This window comes from Vitis riparia, chromosome 8 (genome assembly GCF_004353265.1).
Source record: "Vitis riparia cultivar Riparia Gloire de Montpellier isolate 1030 chromosome 8, EGFV_Vit.rip_1.0, whole genome shotgun sequence".
Taxonomy (NCBI): Eukaryota; Viridiplantae; Streptophyta; class Magnoliopsida; order Vitales; family Vitaceae; genus Vitis; species Vitis riparia.
In genome coordinates this window covers 13,330,891-13,350,416 of record NC_048438.1, presented here as the reverse complement: position 1 = coordinate 13,350,416, position 19,526 = coordinate 13,330,891, and the positions used below count along the sequence as shown (strand labels likewise).

At 35.0% G+C, this 19,526-nt stretch overlaps 1 protein-coding gene across 8 annotated transcripts; it reads right to left on the bottom strand.

The window, feature by feature from the left end:
- Window positions 1–746: 746 nt before the first annotated feature.
- Window positions 747–13,740, bottom strand: LOC117920770 (probable E3 ubiquitin-protein ligase HIP1). 8 transcript variants are annotated; one of them, XM_034838387.1, is made up of 10 exons: window positions 13,610–13,740; window positions 11,913–11,978; window positions 10,669–10,805; window positions 9,721–10,397; window positions 4,147–4,304; window positions 2,833–3,582; window positions 2,351–2,760; window positions 2,038–2,136; window positions 1,821–1,958; window positions 747–1,136 (listed from the first exon to the last, which is right to left on the bottom strand). In XM_034838387.1, the coding sequence occupies exons 5-10, from the start codon at window positions 4,238–4,240 to the stop codon at window positions 987–989; spliced, it is 1,641 nt and encodes a 546-aa protein (XP_034694278.1). In that variant the 5' UTR covers window positions 4,241–4,304; window positions 9,721–10,397; window positions 10,669–10,805; window positions 11,913–11,978; window positions 13,610–13,740; the 3' UTR covers window positions 747–986. The 8 variants fall into 8 exon arrangements, with proteins under 8 accessions (XP_034694278.1, XP_034694279.1, XP_034694280.1 ...); XM_034838388.1 differs by having other exon boundaries at window positions 9,890–10,397; XM_034838389.1 differs by having other exon boundaries at window positions 10,065–10,397.
- Between the last annotated feature and the right edge of the window lie 5,786 nt (window positions 13,741–19,526).

Genomic DNA, 19,526 nt, shown 5'->3' with positions numbered 1-19,526 from the left:
ACCATATAAATCAACAAAACCAAATGGCCACATGGTGAAGAAGAAACCTAGTTAGCTACTTAGCCTACTTTACAATACAGATGTCGATAGCAGATAACGGAAAGATTCGAAAGAAAGAGCAGATGGATCCTATCCCTTATATCGAACACCTATTCCTATCTACTGATAGACAGATCTTCGTCAAATACCAGAATTTGCCTCTTTGCCTTTTTTTGCAGCTTACCACAAGCAACCCCACCCCATGCGATTCATCGAGGGAGTTCGCCTTTTGAATCAAGGTCAGTAGTAGGGGCTTAATAGCTACTTTCATAACCAACCTTTAGTCCCAACTTCATCACTGAAATTTAAGCCAAAGGAATTTCTTTCCTAGTGACCAATTTCTTAAGTTACTTGATGGAGCGCACCTCGGGCGAGTGACCCAAACTTGTCATCTCTTAAACATGCGTAAGCATCAAAACTACGGCATTCCTTTGGTACGACCAAATCTAAGTACGAGAGAGGCCTCTCTTTTCGCTGACTCAATGATACTTCCACGTTTTTATCTTGCACGAATTTCCCATCCCTCATTCAAAACCAACCAGCTAAACTTTGACCAGCAGAGGCCCAGAAGGAGCTATGATTCCACAGCAGCCACCTAAATTTTGACAAGGTAAAGGTCTACAAGGAAAGGTGCCTAACCCATATGGTAAAAACACAAATAAGAGAAGGTGCTTCGGAAGAGAAGGCATCCATCCCAGGAAAGAATAAAAACAGAAGCCCAGTGAAACCTACACTGCAGCATTTGTTATTGAAGATAATATAGAGCACCATCCTCAATGGGTATTGGAGGCTTCACATGAGTTGAGATGGAAGCATGAAATGAATGGATTAAGATTAAGCAGCATTCCCTTTACAAATTCCCTAAAAGCATGCTTGTTCCTTCCTTGGAGGAATGTCTCCAAATATATTTACAGGAATGAAATAAAATTAAGCCATCAGCAAATAAGTTATATTCCCTTCATATGGTCAGGCAGAGCAGGAGCTTTGCAAATTGGGCATGAGTTCTTCATCAATAACCATTTCTTGATGCAGTCCACATGGTAATCATGGCGGCATGCGCTCAGTGTCCCAACATCATCCATGTTCTTGTACTCATCCTGTCAAAATAAAATACAGGTTCACACCACCAAGTTAGTGGTTCAGTTTTATTAATTTTCCAATGCAAGGTGGCATATCCCAAACAGTTGAATTCGTAGTAGGGCCTGTAGACAAGGTTGTCGACAGTTCTCTTTCGTTTTCAAATTCAGATCATTAAATTATTATTTTCCAATTCAAGATACTGAGACTCTGTTTGAATCTTGAAAACTGTTAAAAGAAGGGGAAAAAGTAGGAAGGAATTAAAATTTCTGTTACTTGCTTTTGATGGAAAAACATGGAGAAAAATAAAATATAATAAAACATCATTTAAAAATTTTAAGGGAAGCAAAAGATTATGAAAACTAAAAGTAGGGGAAAAAATTTATAAGGGCACTCAAACTCTTTTCCTTCATTTTTCTATTTTATTTCTTTCCGTTGAATTCTCCCAGATCCAAATGAACCCAAATCTCAAAAAATACAGTTGGGGGACTGTAGACAAGGCATCGAACACATAAAAGATAGCTCAGGACATTTACAGAGATATCACTGAATTACGACATGACTAGAAGACAACAAACCCTACTCATGGATTTTGTCTTCTGCAACCACTGGCCTATTTCTCTACAATGCTCATGTTGGCTGGTTGAAAATAAGAACTCCTAGCTCAAATGTTACCTAGGTTCAAACTCAAGTCAAATTCTTACCAGACAGATTACACATGCCCCTTCCTCCTGGAGTTGATCAGATGAACAATATATTGTTTCGGTCAAGCACTTTGACATCATATCTTCAGACAAGCCTGTGTTGACATTCCCAATCCTTTCCCCTAGCGCAAGCAGTTCCTGTAAACACCAGCATGTCAAAATTAACTGAGAGCTATTAATAACAAATGTAGATGAGACAGATTAAATTAGAGCAAACCTCATAGCTCATATTGTCTACATCCAGTCTCATCTCTCTGTGCTGATCAAACAAATTTCTTGACCCATACAAGGCTGAGCGATCCACAATCATTAGTCCCTGCAAAGATGTAGAGAAAATTTAGTGAACAGAACTTCCTGTGATGGATAAATTGAAAAGGGAAAAAAGGCTTATTTAATATAAAATAACCCACTTAGGACTACAGACAACTGATTGTAACTATCATGGCCTCAGTCCAATCATCATAAAGGGGCTGAACTAGTCTCTCCACTGTGGCACAATAAGTAAAATTGCGATAAGAAAGATAACAAACCTCAGATGCCAGTCGCTCACGGACACCTGCCTCATCAGAAAGTGATCGGAATCTCTCATTTGATATCCTTGATCTTCCATTCCTATCACTGTTACGCCACCCTACAGTAGAAAATGGCCTCGAATGTCTGGAGGAATAATTTTCAGCTACCAATTGCAAACCCTCGTCAGTAGTTGGATGTCCCAGGCGTGAGTTGCTTGAAGAAGCCCGGGACGTTGGGGTAGATCGTTGGGAATAGCTGGTTCGAACTCCCCTCACAGATTGATTCGAGGTACCATGCAAACTTTGAGGAACAATAGGGTTTCTGCTCGGAATGAAATCATGATTGTATCCCCCAAACTCCACAGGAGCATTAGTAGTACAGCTACCTAAAGGGAAGTGATTTGTTTCATGACTTAAACCACTGGTGTCTGCAATTTGCAATACACAACTCTTAGAGATAATGAGAAATATGACATTTAGAAAGTATATAAATAACTAACCCGAAACTGGAGTTCTTCCATGTGCAGGAGACAAGATATGGTTCCACTCCCGTGATGAAGAATTAGAACTCTGACTGGAGAGATCCACTGAACTAGAATAATCCATGGGATGGCTAGCTGAATATGAATGACGTGAAGGATTGCCTGATAAATGTGTCCTAGCTAGGTTGGATTCCAAGTCAAGTGCAGACCGGCTTCTTACATTCCTGAGAGAACCCTCACCCCCAATTGAGAGGCCACTGCCTCTATAACCAGGGCTCATGTTGATGTGATCCCATGGCATATTTTGAGAATCTGCATTTGGCTTCTCCTGCCGCAAGTCAGCAGATACAGAGAGATCCGAGGAACTTCCAGCACTGTAAAATCTGCTTGTGCTACCTCTCTCAAAGACAGAAGGGATTCCAGGGCTTTTTCGTTTGTATGGCCCTCTTCCATTACCCATTGTAAGATCAACAAAACCATTGTCCATCCCATGGAACGTCTGCCTATCATAATTGGAAGAGGATGCATGGTGAGCATAATTTTCTGGGCCCATAGGGAATGTTCCAGCAGCAGGCAGATGTAGAAAAGGATCACGGGACGGGCCAAGAGCGTCTTGTTGATAATGAGGCACTTCAACATTGTGACCTGAGGAAGAATAAACATTTGGCCTTGGTGGGGGGTTCCAATGAGAAGAATAATGTCCACCATCTATCGTCATATTTTCCACAGGATAAATAAGAGAGACATTTTCTGCAACACCAGCCCTGGCTGCAAATACAAATTAGGAATTAATAATAGCTGAGAGGAAAAGAGCAAGTCCACAGACCAAATGTTATTGATGGTAAAACATACTCATGAATTATTATATCATGCCATATATTCAGATCCACTCTTGTGTGAAGTTAATTGCATTTTAGTGTGCAACCAGTACCAGCCAGAGAGAACCACATCAAGACAAATGGCCACTTCATTTGTTTCTTTTTTTTTTTTCTTTTTTTTCTTTTTTTCACTAACAGGGTTGGCCCTGTAATTTGACTGTTTTTCTTAAATTGTTGCAGTGACTAAACCATAACTGGAGATAAGACTCTATGATAGAAAGGTATCTGCTACCACATTGGCAAGATCTAGGTGAAATATGGTGAATTACAAATCATGCATGTGAGGAAACATATATTTGAGCACACTTTCCACATGTGTTAGTCATTAACAATACACATTTTACAGAATTTAAAAAACCAATAAGAAAGAAAGAAAGAAAAAGAAATATCAACACTGTTAAGGGCCACAAGGCAATGAACAGATAAGAAATAAAGGCATTTTAAATTTCAATACCCAAGTAAGGCTGATCAGCATTCATATGATTCCACGTCTGATCGTGGTCACCCTCAAACATTTGAGATGTGTTATACAGATGTCTATGCCCCATAAGGATGATACACTAAGCAGAATGATTTACGTTCTGGAGTCGGATTCTTTAAGAAAACCACAACCTGCACAGAAGGGAAAAGATTTTAAATAGTTAGGAACAGAACAACAACGAAATTATTTAAGAAATACAAAAAACATGCAATTTTCCTTTCCTTCAAACATGCAGAATTTTGAAGAACATTGTGTCTTTAAAGAATTCTGATAGGAATCCCACCAAAATCCAAGACACCAGGCAATAATCAAATGTTTACCAGCCAACCACAAGGATTTATCCGTAAGATGTTAAGACAGTCATATCAAAGATCTTACATCTTTTTAATCAAAAAATATTAAATTTGCAGAGGATAAACCATATATCAGCTTAATTTTTTTCCCTATCTAAACTCCTAGAAGCTTTTCAAAGGAAAAGGACACCTAACCAAACATTCTATTGACTTTTTAACGCACATATCGCAGGTAACTGGAATCCCAGTGCCTTGCTTTGTCAGGCTGATATACTGCAGTCTCATTAATCAGGTAATAAGAGATTTTTAAATTACCATTTCCCACAGCCACAAACCTCTTAATACTTCAAGGAATTTTCCATGATGAGTGCCTTGAGGCTCCTGCATTTGACATAAATGTTTTCCCCATTTTATTTTTCCCTGGCAAGTGGCAAATGATACTAGAATCTCATACCATCCCTGAACCTCACAATACCCTTGAACTATTCAGGGAGCACCACGACTAGTGCCCTTATGGCCAATAAGGCATTTTGAACCCCCAAACTCTTCCAAGTGAAGTCTCCCATTGCCTAAAATTTACCCTCATACATCACCCAAATGTAATATCTACACAGAATTTAGATTAACAAGAATAGAAATAATTTTGTTTCTTTTTCTTTTTTTCTTTTTCTCCTTACATTTTATTTCTTTATGATTTAAGGAATTTAGAATGAAAAATCACCTTTTATAGGATGGAATTGTAAATCAATTGCTACCACCTTCAATATTTTCTTTGCTTTTATTTTTTCTTTTTTCCCATTTTTTTATTAAAATGGAAAGACGAAAGAAAGGTTGTAGACATCATGTACTAGATTATTCTCTCTGAGGATAAGCTACTGCAGTTAATTCCTTTGCCCTGCATATGAGGAGAATAATCAACCAAACAGTCAAAAGAGATGTTGGCAAAGGAACATCAATGATGTAAGACAGCTCCTCACTCCTACTCTCCTCCTGAAATGTTTCGAGTTTCAACCAACTTCATAAGAGTAACATCAATAAGAACAAATTTGTTGCATACAGGGATATAACACTTGAATTTTTCAGGCAATGAGAGTATGTCAAAATGAAAAAATCAAGGCAGCAGGCCTGACTACCCCTAAAGCTGTTAATAGGTGACATATAAGATATTATCAAAACAACTTAAAAATAAAGCAAAATAGTGTTCATGTGAATAGATTACTTCAAAATGAGTTTTGAATTTTAAAAGACAAGATATTAGTTTGTAGGGCAACTACTAGAACTAAAACTTCGGACCAAAAGTTTTCAGAATATTCATGGAAACAAGGCATATGCTATGGACAAAAGGTGGCAATTCTTTTGCTTGATGATTCTACTTTGCTATGAGAAACACTTGTAGTCTGATAGATGATTCTGTGTTTCTCAAGTTAAGTTCCAAGACCTCTAAATAATGCTGTCCACCTTTATCACACTGTAGAATTTGACTCTCATGTCCAGTCTTGATGATTTAGAAAAAACTACAAAAACATAAAATAAATAAATAAATAAATTACTTTAAGAAATAAACTAACATAAAAACAAAGAGAGGTATTTGCTTGATGAAACTCAAAACACGTAGGATAAACAGGAGGTGCACACATATTCACACAAAACGGGTGTGATGCCCTAGCAAATTCACACAGCTCATACTAAACCAGAGTGGAAAAAAATGGAAGCAAAAGCCAAAGCTGTAAAAAGGATAACTGGAATGATACTCCGGTCACTTTTGGACTGAAGAGCTTGTGCCTGGGACCAAATCAACAGTGAATCTAGGAAATAAAAAGACCCGTCTTTCCAACACCATAGTCAACCATCCCCCTAGCCACCAAGTTCTGAATGACACAACGAGGACAACATACTGTACCATAATAATTCATGACTGTTAAATTTCTACAAACAGGAAAAAAATGAATAAAAAGATGGACATAGCACGAATGAAAGAAAAAGTAATGGACGAAGGGAGATGATACCCTCCCAGACATGGATGGTATGAGTAGCCAGTTAGGCAATAAACAGGTACAATCTGCAGAGACCTAAAAACACTTTTTTTTTGTCAAAGTTATCAAAGTATTCACGCAAGGAGATACATGATGTATGAATCAACTTTGAACGGATTAAAAACCTATGTACAGACATAACTTTAAATCACTATCCCTTGGGAGAAGTTGCATCATGATACTTAAAACAGACCATTCTAGTAACCTCCTAAGAGTTTTCATATTTGATTATGCGCATATCGTCCTCAGTATAAAAAATTGAGTGAGTTGAGACCACATCATTTGTTGTTATACCATAATAATCAACTCCACTCCAGTTTTAAGTTTAGAAAAAAAAATGTTCAATGTCAATCAAACAGATTGCTGCTTCAACAAGCTATGCAAAGAATTTTATTTAGAATTTCATCAATCACTTGTGTTGGCTATCCACAATAATAAGGTAAGCTAAGAACTCTTATTTCATATATTTGAAATTATGAATAATCATTAGCATCTATAGGTCACAATTACGCCTAACAAATAACTTACTATATACCCCCTCTTCTAAACTCTACATTACCCGAAACCTTACTCACAAGATAACTATTGGTTTCCACCACTGCACAACAAAAAGATCAGTAATATTAGCTCTAACAAATTCCCATCCATGATTGGACAATAACCAACTGGATTGGAACCTCAAAGCAAGGAAATCTGGGATAAGGTGATCCACAAGGAGGTAAGGAAGAAATTTAGTATAACTGTACTCCATAAGTAGGTAGAGGGGAAATCTAGTATCTTCTAGTGAGTGATATACATATGGCTAAGCAAGAAACGTTGAAATACACACCCACACTGTGGACCTTGATCCAAAGCGAATTGCTGTCATTTTGCCAGTCCCATTATTTTGTAAAGTACTTTTGTTTATTTATTTAACATATTGTTCTTTAGAATTGTAGTAAGGGAGGGTAATTCTCAGAATTGTTCATTTGTAAAAGAATTTTTCCCATCTTTTTTTTTTTTTTTCAATTTTTAGTATAAAAAAGAAACATCTATAAATGGAATATGACTGAAGAAAGAGATGGTATTTACTGTATCCCATATGTGAAAAGAAACTAGCGACATCAAAGAGAGAGGAAATAGGCTCCTCTTTCATTTTGAAGTTTTTTATAGGCCACAAGTATAAAGTTGTCTGGCATTTGGTGCCACAATGCTTCAAAAGAAGGCTAAAGAAATCTCACCAAGAGTAGAGTCACTCTCATTAATGCATCCTATTGAGTTTACCTGTCTAGTTTGCCTTCTTTCCTTACAACAGAATAGAGAGAGTTAAAAAGAGATATCACGTTGGAAGGTGGGAGGACAGATGGAAAGCCAATTTGGTCATTTGCTCCCTAAAAGGATAGTGATTCAGGAATTAGGAGTATGATCTTGTTAGAGCCTTGCTATACAAGTGCATATGGAGATAGGTTATGAAGAAAGGTTGTGGCAGTTGTATTTGGGAAGATAGAAGGTGATGTTGGGTCTTGGAATGCTATCAGGATGTTTTTCACAGTTTTATTTGTATCTCAATGGGGAATGAGCTAAGAACTATACTTTGAAACAATGTTCACCATGGGGAGAGCCCTCTCATGGATGGTCTCCAGGAGATCTTCATCTTAGTAGTGAATAAAAAGGCTTCAGTTGCAAATTATTAGTGTCATGTGACCTGACGGGTTAGTGGAAATTGTGATGTATCAGGAATTTTCAGACTGGGAGTTGGAGTTAGCAGAGATATTAGCTTGCTTTAATTGCCATGTGAAAAGAGAAGACATGGAGGAAGCTCTTCTTTCAAAGATCTCTAACAAGGGTTATTTTTAGTCAATTTTTTCAATAATGAGCTTCCTTCAGACCCAGATTTCCTTTCTGGCATTAGTTGTGTGAAGGTCTACCGATAACAACCAACCCAACCCCCCACCCCCTGCTTTTATTTTTCATTTTTCAACTTCTTTGTTCAAGAAGCTCCTTAGGCAAAGATCCTTGTAGATCATCTGATGAAGGGGATCTTGTTTCTGAAGGCAGGGAGAGGAATTAACTATATCCTCATTCATTGTGTGATGGTTAGAAGCCTCTAGGCTTTGGTGCTTTTTGTCTCAACTATTTCTTAGATGTCTCAATGAAGGAGATGATATAGCCAACATTGTGGCTCTGTAAATAAGGGAAAAAGGAAAATACAGAAAACAATGTTGCTACATGTATTTTGGTGTAGGAAGGGACACAAGTAACAGAGTTAAAGTCAAAAATGTTCTGATGTCCTTGTTCTCCCAGCCAACAGATTATTTGGAGAAGGGCAGTTTGCCATTTTTAATTTTATTCTCTTAGTCTATGGATTCTTTGAGGAAAGGTAATTTGTGTTTGTTAAATTTTATTGATAGAGTTAGGCGGATTGGAAGGCTCTCCATTGTTTGCTTTATTTGGGTAGTCTTGTATTCTTCTTAAATACCAAGATTGTGCCCCTCTCTTAGCATTTTTAAGATGCTCTCTCGATAGCCTTTCAAAAGGAAAAAATAAATGATAGGCAAATAAACAGATCATATTAGAAGATGCCTAGCAAAAAATTCAGGGTGCAACCCAAGCACACACAAAGTATACTGGAAGCGCACAAAGCGCTCACACCAAGATAGCCTCTGAGAAACATATAAAATAAACCAAAATGATAACCAAAAAATTGAAAGAAATATCACTCATCCATTAAAATTCAATAAAACAACTAATCAATTGTTAAGTCAAAAGATCGAGAATACCCAAACTGTTTACACTGAAAATCATCCAAAACCACACACCTTTCTACACTTGGGAAACCCTCCAAAAATAGAAAGAGTTGTCTTATGGGATGCTTTAAAAGCTAAGAAGCTTCTTATTAATCATTCAAAACTACATCCACTTTCTACACTTAGGAAATCCTCCCCCAGAAAGAGGAGGTGTTTTATGTGATGCTTTAAAAGCTAGGAAGCTTCTTATGAAAATAAATTGATAGGATTATTAATCCTTGCGCTTGATAATACAAATAGAGAGATTCTCTTAACACATAAATGAATCAAAAAGAAACCTTCAAGCAGGCACTAGCTTCAAACAACACAAGTAATCATAAAACTCTATCAGGAGAGAAGTTTGTTCATGATGAGGCATCCTAACAACTCCAGAAACTATACATTCATATCATATCATGCTACAAAAATACTCCAGAAGAGTAGTTAGTATCTTACCTAACATTTAAAAATCAATAAGACCTGTTGTCAATAGGGTCCATTAATTATAGCATTTGGACTGGATAGATTATCCCAACATGTAACAAAGAATTCCCACCTACATCCTGAAAAATCACACGTGCTGAAGATAACAAACCTTCCATTTCACTCAAATAAACGTCAATACCTTGGTTTTGTTAATTATGATTGTTCCCTTACTCTAGTTGGTATCCAAGCACCATATGAGTAAGATTACATCCACCTAACACTTTCTGAACAGAATTTGTGGCACCAAATCCACATTTGATACTCATTAAAGCATCACCCAGCACACAATGCAATCACAACAATGTGACTAATACCATCATAGAGAGACCCAGTGTATTCAGCATAAGGCAGCCTCACAATGTTTACTCAGCTCCTCTACATAAACTCCCCAAAATGGCATGTGATAAGTAATAGCCACATGCTAGTCAGCACACCATCCTGCAATTCCATCCCCACAGCACAAGCTATAGAAGCAGTAGATGCATAATCACAACTCACTTCAGGACTCCTACTCACTGCAGCAGAAGTTGATAGAACTTCCAATAATACCAAGACATGGAGACCAAAAGTTGATTATAAAAATTTTTGAAATCCATGTCAACTCAAAGAATGGTCAACAGTCACACGTCATCTCAGCATTGCACGTTCTGGAAAAAAAGAATGCAACACAAAACTACAGTCAGTTCCTTCACATTAGTAGTGCTCCTAGACTGCCAGCAAAAGTACGAAACATCCCGCATCACTTATCAAAATCTCCAACATGAATTTCTAAGAAACATGACATCGTCAGAATAAACCACCCAGTTTTTCAACATGTCCACCATTCTCTGGAGTGGCATGTCCTGGTTGTAAAAAGAAAGTTCGAACTTAACAAGGTCTAAGATTATTCTGCAAAATTAACAACAGAATCCTCAGTACCCTATAGTTTGCTCTCCCAATAAAAAGGCCGACCTATAACACTTCGAAACAGAAGCCATCATGCTAATGAACCTTGAAGAGAACACCAGATTTCAGGATCAAAACCGTGCTTCGGTAGTCCAATTGACCAAAAGTGCCTGCAATACCATTCGTGATTCAGAAGTCGTAGAGAAGAAAGGCTAATTTTTTTTTTTTTTGGCTAGGCAGAACAAAGGCCAACTAAGCTGCCCATCAAACTCTATATCCTACATACATCTAGAGGCTGGGGAGTAACTGATTCTTGCCAAAAAGAATATAGAACTAAGCAGCAAAAAAATTAGAACCAATAATTACATTTTCCGTGTAGCCCGAAGCTATGGTAAGACATCCAATAAACTTATCAAAGAAACCTTAACCATTTATTAGATAATATAGACCTACTTATCCAACAGCTAAAAAGAAACAAGGTCACTAAATGTGTGGATCTCTATGGAAAACCCTGTTGAAAAAAAAAAAGAAAAGAACCACCATCAAAAAATAGCATGCACAAATTTGCATGTACATGTGTACTTCATATACACACATATAGACATCCACTAAGGGAGAGGAGAAAGCTGGGAGACTCTTATAATATTGAGACTACTCACCTGTACAGATTGATAGGGCCTCACTCCAAAGCGTGCACACTAGTTAATGTTCATTTCAAACTTGAGAGATGTGAACATGAATGGTCAGCTTCTGCCTCTCCAAAGCTGCATTATAGAAACTATCTAAACCTAGTTGCTAGTAAGCAGATCCAGAGTAAAACTAGCACCAGGCTATCTAGAAATAGCACCTCATCTAAAAGCAACAATCAGTGACATGAGAAACTACAATAAATGATTCATCTGTGAACTAGTATCTGTGCCAAAACAAATGTTTTAGTTGGTCCTTCCATAAATATATCTTTCACTTAACATAGCACTCAATTCTGGTTAGTAGTTCATCCAAATTCATAATGCATGTAAATATAAGAAATGCTAAGTCAAAGCGCTGCACACCAGTGCTAAAAAACAATAGTGTACTCAATAAAAACCATAATCATAAAAAATAAAAAAAAATCTTCAAATTGATAGAAATAAATGCAAATTGCAATATTTAATAAATCAAAGAGATGCATAGATAAGGTTGTACAAAAATTCGAGGGAATTCAGAACAAAGTGGAAGAGGATTCATATTTAATTACTGAAAGAAATTAGTAAAAAGCTTCGTCACAGGTATTTTACCTTACCAAATTCTGTGTGAGATAAACATGCGACACAAAGCAGGGAAGGGATCCTCAAAGTTTGGGCCTAGTAGATCAGTAAATAATGGAAGAATAGCAGTTAGAATCATACAAGATGACACAAAGTGTGGGCCTAGTTAAGTAAAGTATCATATAAAATGAAACACATTTCACATAAAACAATAGATCTCAAAATGATGTCACATTCTTTAAGAGCATCATAAAACATACAATGCTTCATGTACAATGCACTTTGTCAGAGTCTAATTTAATACACTTGTGATGTATCATTCTTTGAAAACATAAATTGTAGTGAAATATTGAAAAGCATAAAGGAGATTTTCTCTAAATAGTATTGAAAATAAGGGGCACAATGCACAATCAAGTAAACAAGAAGTATATAGAACACTCCCTCTTTAAAAAAATTTCCTGCGAGAGGAGGACAGAAAAGTTGCTTTGCCTGTTAAGATCTTGAAAAAACTCCCAGAAAAATGCTCTAAAATAGCTTCCTCCATTGAGCCCTTTTTTTTTTTTTTTTTTTCTTAGTAAAACTCATTTTCCCTTTCCTTTCCCTCATTCATTACAAAAACCAAGCAAAGATAAATGAACATTATTTAGCAAAGAAACGTAATATATTTCAAAGAATCTTTTGTACACTCCATCCAGACCAATACAAACAACACCGCTGACTACCTTCCTCATTCCCCACCACCGAAAAAACAAAAAACTAACTACTTGTGCTTTAATCAGATATTTTGCAAGGCATTGAACCCTTAACACTTACTATGATGATCAATTTTTCTTTTAAAAAATCATAATTAATGCTCATATACTAAATTATCAATTGAAAAATTAAATGAAGCTATTTGAGAAACAACAATATTTTTTGAAAGCCTTATTGTGCAACCCATAAAATACTGCCAAGAAGTTCCATAATCCCAGGATAAAATATGCAAATATACATATTCAATACAATTTAAATCTAAACTGAAAACTAAAAACTAAAAACTATTCCTTCAGTGAAGGAACATATAGATGATGAAAACTCACCAATACTACCAAGAAAAAAAAAAAAAAAAAATATATATATATATATATATATATTATATATAAATATAATATATAATATATATATAAATAGGTGATGAAAACAATTTCATCAAAGCAAAAATCAGCAATACTACCAAGCAATATATATATATATATATATATATATATGATTAATAAATCAATCATAAAGATCAGAAATTTTAGAAAGGTTCAAGCACAATATATAAAAATCCATTATCATAATCCACCAAATTCCCACACAATCTCAAACAAGGTACACGGAGGGCATATTCAAAATTAAAACCCAGATAATTAATTTAAAAAAAAAAATAAAAATAAAAATAAAACCCTCCTGCACGGACAGAGTAAAAATTAGCTACAAAATTCGCAGCACCAAGCACCAAACTCCAACGATACAAGCCATGCTTACAAGGTAAAACCATCCACAAAACACAACAATCACAAAATCAAGGTAAAAAAATTAAAAATAACAATCTATCAACAATTAAGCAAGTCCGCATCAGGAATTCGCATGATCGGATCACAAATTAGGCGTTTCCGATGGGAAAATCACGGATTACAATATCTGATGAAGTTATCCGGCGGTGATCGGAGGGAAAAGGCGAGAGATTTGCCGGGAAAACGCACCTGTGAAGCTTGATCGGTAGCTGGAGCCGGTGGGCGACGAATCGGATGGCGGAAGAACGAACAAGACGACGATCGATGAGATTACTTCTCAGAAATGGAGACAATGAAATGAAGCGGTTGTGGGTGATGTTCTTATGGGGAGGTGAAATTGGCTGGACCGCCCACCGTTACCGGGAACCGATACAACCTGTATCAATGGTACATTAATTTCATTGTTTTCCTTTTCTTTCTTTCTGATGTTTAGCCACATAGGCCCTAGCAAAGACTATACCCATTTTGAATTTCTATCTGTACAATCAATCAGATATTTCATTTTTATTAATTAATTTTAATTATTATAAAATCTGATATAATTTCAAAAGCAATTTGGGCTAATTATTTTTCATCAACGTTATCATGACAATAATAAAATGATAGTGGTCGAAAAAAATATATACGTCTTAGAAAAATGTAAAAGGAGCGGATAATATTCACTTTGGCGGATAATATTCACTTCGCTTTTTGTTGTAGGCGTAGACCATTCATAGTATGAATAAAAGACAAAAATAAAATAAAATAAAGTGAAGGAAACCGAATAAATAAAAAGATAAAAATAAACCCACCAAACACACATCTAGTCTAGTGAAGAAAAATGATAAACTACGCTTCCAAGACTGCGGCACCAGCCGCAACGCACCCACACCCCTGCAAGTCTTAGTGGGAGCCCTTCCAATTCCAAACAAAGGATACACAGCATCTTATTCCAATAATGTGTTCCCCTTCTATTGTTATTTTAATGGCCACCTAAACATATTCAGATAAAAGTGAAGAGTTATCCTGGCCATACACCTTTCAACTGGATAACAAAAGCGCCGTGTTGATTGCCAATTAGGGTGATGGAAAAGGTGAGTCGCGTTCAGGTGAGGATTTAATTTTGATGCCGAACTCACCCCAAATACATGGTCGAGATTTGAGAATGGAACCGGAGAAATAATGGAAGGTCCCTTTAGTGGGGTGGATATTCTGGTGGTAAAGTCAAAACATACAGAATCGAGTAATAGATTGTTTCGTGTTTGGTTTGGGGAAAGTTGGAAACGTGAAGCACCAGACAACCAATATGCTTTCTACCCCTAATGCCTGGCGCAGGTTCAAGGTTTGAAGGTGTCTCGCCCTGCTTGTGACGACTCCATGTGCCCATCTCATCATAATGCGGGCAACTGTTACGAAATTTTAAACTAATATAATGTTGGATTACATGTCATTCATTAAAATGGTCCATATGGCCCCGGCATGTTTGGACCTAATGAACCGTGACGAGGCCGCAACCAGCCAAACCATGTGCGAGCGGCTAGCCTACTTCGCCAAATAGGTCTTATAAAAATGATAAAACATGGAGGTCTCGCATTTATTTCCGGGCCTTGGATTTCTTGATTTAGAAAGAAAAAGAAAAATCATGGGATTTATGGAATGAGGGGTGATTTGTCTATTGTGAGTCCTGGAGAATGCATGCACCGGTTGATTCAAAGGCATAATAAAGGGGAGAGGATGGTGATGGAAGGATGGAAGGTTGGTTCGATGATGTTTTGGGTGAAGCATGACATTTTGTGGATGGGGACATGGGTTTTGCTTATTTTAACTCTGTTTGGTAGCTTAAAAATTAAGCATCCTTAATACTTTACATGGAATTGCGTCCAACATGACTCTCATGCACCCGTGTCACATATGGTCCGTGGGATCAGGGCCTGCCAACTAGCATGGGTTTACAATCGGTCAGCCTCAGAAGACCGCACATCTTCACTTTGCAAACTATTTTTAAAAATAATATTTTATTTTTTAAAAACATTAAACGGTTTCATAATTTTAAAACCACATTTCCTTGGTACAAAATAATTTGTAATGAAAATAGATTATTTTTTAAATCAAATTTTAGGTTTTTTTTAGTGTCTTATAAACAGGTTTTAAAGTTATAGAATTAATTAGGGTCAAAACATATATTATCTATACAGTTGAAAATAAAGTGAGGTTTCAATATATATTATCTATAAAAATCCGAGTCTTTATTTATTTGATATTGCAATCTTATAAGACATAAATAATACATAATCAATTATTTAAAGGAAAAAAGTTTCTTAACACGAATAGGTTCATATATATATATATGTTTTAAGGTCATAACAACACATTAGTTTAAAGTAAAAAAATATTTATATGATTTGAAATAAATCATTACAAAAAAATAATTAAAAAATATTTTTAGAAAAATATTACCAAACATAAAAATTTGAATATACTTAAAAAAATGAATTTTATCACAATTGAATTTAGTAATTTAATTTAATTCATTTTAATTTTTATTCACATTTTCTAGTTTTATATTTGTTCCTTTTTTATTTTTTTTATTATTATGGATAATCTAATTAATGAGAATCAAAATTCACAACAATGATGTTGTCAAATTCAACATCCTCTTCCAAAAATCAAGACTAAAATTATACTTGATGATTTGAAGATAACATTATTCTTATGAAGTAATGATTCGGACTAAACTTTCTTCCTACTTTTCCTCCATTTTTTTACTATACAAACAAGATCCAAATCTTGCAAAAGATTTTAGGGTTGACTTCTCCATAAGTATTTTATTTCACAAATCTATTTAATCTAGGGTTCAAAATTGTTTGGGGGGAGCCCCTCCTCCTTCATCACACTTTCCCTTGTTTTATCACTAGATAAATGAGGTGAAACATTAGAAATTTCATAAAATTTATTAAATTTTATAATATTTAACATTTAATAAATTTTATTTGAGTATAAAGTACTCCCCTAGTCAACATTAGAAATTTTCACACCTAAATTGGTAGAGGCATTGAGAAGTTCCATGTTCCACGTCCACAGATTGATTCCTTTTTTTTCATTAATGTTCCAAGTCAAAATTTCATCAAACTTATGGTTACGTTTATCTGTATAAGTCTAATATTTAATAAAATTTATTTAGGTTTAAAACACCCTTTCAACTAACACCACATAATTTTTTACTTAAACCATATTAAAAATTATTTGTTATATACCTAAAAATTGAATATTTATTTTCATTTTTTCCATAGGGATGGTAATGGGGCAGGTTGGGGGCAAACCACCTCATCCCAATCCCATTCATATAAGAATTGCTTGGAACTTATAAGAATTATTTAGCCTATAAAATGTCTTTTGAATCCATGATTTAGGAGTTTCTTTATTTTATAGTGCCACATACATGGGTGATGGGATTTATCATCAAGGTTTTAAGCTGAGTTTCCTTTTCATTTCCTTTCCCCTATCACCATAGCTTACATTTTGTCTCAAGTCCTAAGACCACCCTAAGACTATATCATGCATCGTACTTAGGGACATCTATAGGTAGCATTTGAGACAAATGGAAGATTAGAAAATCACCAAGCCTAGGGGGATTCTTTAAGGTTTTTAAGCTTGGTGGATAGATGAAGATGCAATCGCAGCTAATGATATGATAATTGGTTGACTTGGAGGGATTGATCCCTATACCACCCCTTATAGTTGGTGATTGGATGAGACTTCATATTTGGAATAACTACCTTGCATATTCATTATACATGTGTTATATTAAGCCCATGGCCACACTGTAGATTCATGGTTGGTATATTTACTAAGGCACGGTCACTTATGGAAAGTGTATTTGGGTGTGAAATACCTTTCTACTCAATTGAAAAAAAATAAAATCCACATCGAAATTGGTCATGACAAGTGCTTTTCAAGTATGATTGATTATTTTTTTCTAGTTTTATTTTAAGATAATAAATCCTAAAGCCCGAATTCATCGAGTGGATCAATAAGTTTGGTATTTAATCAAATTTAACCTTTTACTATGCTATGCCAAGGGAATACCGCAACTAAATACCGAGCAAAGGATGAGAAAACTCGAGGTTGGAAAGCATGTTAATCTAATATTATACGAATTAAGAGATTCTTTTTTGTATGATAAATAGTCATTGTATGGTTTGGCGATATATGAGAGAACTTTAAAATATAAGGTTTATTTGGTAAGTATTTTTTGAAACAGTTTTGAAAAATAGTTTTTGAAAACTGTTATTTGATATTTTGTAAAATAAAAGTCTATTTGAAATCTAAAATATTTTTTATGTCTATTGTTTTATTTTTAATCATTTTACATGTTTGTATAATTGTTTTTTAAAAAACCCTCAAAAAATAAGTTAAAACAATAAAAAAAAAACAATTAAAATATGTTTTATGAAAATACCATATTTTCTGTTATTTAAAATAGAAAATAGATAATAGTTTTTTTTTTTTTTTGTCAAACGTGTTTTCTTGATTTTTTTTTTCAGAGAACAAAAACTATTATAAAAAATAGTTGTTAAACAAGCCCATAATTGTTCATTATTTGTTCTTTTCACCATAAATGGATTATTGGGACTTTTTAAACAATTCAAATAGTCACTAATATTATAAATAACAAGACTAATTAATATAATTATTTATCTATTTTTAAAAGATCAAAATACATAAAAAGGTAAGTACAAATCTCTATAATATAAATAAGTATTTTATGTCATGATTTAAAAGCAAGGAGGCTTTTATTAAAACATATCGATAAAATTATTCGAGGAGCATTACCGCAAATGAACAAAATAGGAATTTCTAAAAAGGTACATCTCAAGTATTCACTAACATCACACCAGTGTTCAAAACACTTTCATGAGAGACAAACTTATAATTAAGAAGACATTAAGACAATTCTACAATTATATACTTAGGAATGACAATTTTACGGGTTATTCAGGTCACCCGCCTCACCCCTATTAGGACGGGTATGGGAATATCCTATTCAGGTATAGAACGGGTTTGGAGAATGTATAAAAACCCGAATCGGGTTCAAGGCGGGGATGGGTTTTGCAGTTTCCGTCCCCGCCCCATATGTGAATTACCAATTTACCCTTATGTCATAACAAAATACCCAAAAAGTCCTTTGTATATAATCATTTCTTTCTAAATTACTTCTTCCCATTTCATCCTAAAAGCACAGTTTTTGCTTTGAAGACCATAATACCAAATTCGTAAACAACAAATTATTAGGGTTTCTATGAATTTCTCATTTCTAGGTAAGAAAACCCTAAGTTTTGAGGCTTTACTAGAAATGTCTTGTTTTTCATATTTTCCGCTTTTACTTGATGGATTTGAGATTTTTTGGGTTGTTTATTTGTAAATATGTGTATTTTGTTCTTGTATGTGCAATTTGCAATTTTGTTGCACATGCTTGATTAAATGTGGATGAGGAGACAACACAACATGGGTGTTGTCGGAGTATAAATCATTTTGAAAGAGGTTCTTTGTAACTTAAATATGATAACCCAGATAGTGTTTATTGAAATTTCAGAGACTTATGTTCTATAAAAGCATAATTCTCGAAAACATATTTGAGATGGAATGAGATTATTAGCTCTTTTATAAATGGGCATGGGGGGACATCAACTTGCCCCACCTCGGGTTTGAAATGAGGATGAGAAATATATAATTGGGACGGAAATAGGGTAGGGGTCGCTCGTCCCATATCCGCCCCATTGCTATTCCTATATATACTAATACCAAACCATGAAACGAATATGACAAACTGTTTATACATACATAAAAAATAAAAAAATAAAAAAAAAGAAAAAAAAAAAAAAGAAAAAAAAAGGGTGTCGTAGGTTGGAGTATTATTGGACCTCAAATGAGCAATAAGTCCTTTTTGCGTAGTCAATGAACTCTTGCAAAACAAAAGATATCTGTGGGGTCTCGAGATTCCTCTTTGAAGATTAAGTTAGGCAATAACCATTTCAAGCAAGAAAATGGGGGTTAGAATCCTTACCTAGTTCCCTTCGAGTAGGTCCTTTGTGGCTTTTAACTTGCACACCCCTTGGCTAGTTTGATG

Excerpts from the sequence above, each read along its gene's own strand:
- LOC117920770 (XM_034838387.1), bottom strand. The coding sequence starts at position 4,240 with ATGGGGCATAGACATCTGTATAACACATCTCAAATGTTTGAGGGTGAC. Across the intron at positions 2,137-2,350 it reads GTGAGCGACTGGCATCTGAG|GGACTAATGATTGTGGATCG; the intron begins GTTTGTTATCTT and ends ACATCTTTGCAG. Across the intron at positions 1,137-1,820 it reads GGGCATGTGTAATCTGTCTG|GATGAGTACAAGAACATGGA; the intron begins GTAAGAATTTGA and ends TTATTTTGACAG.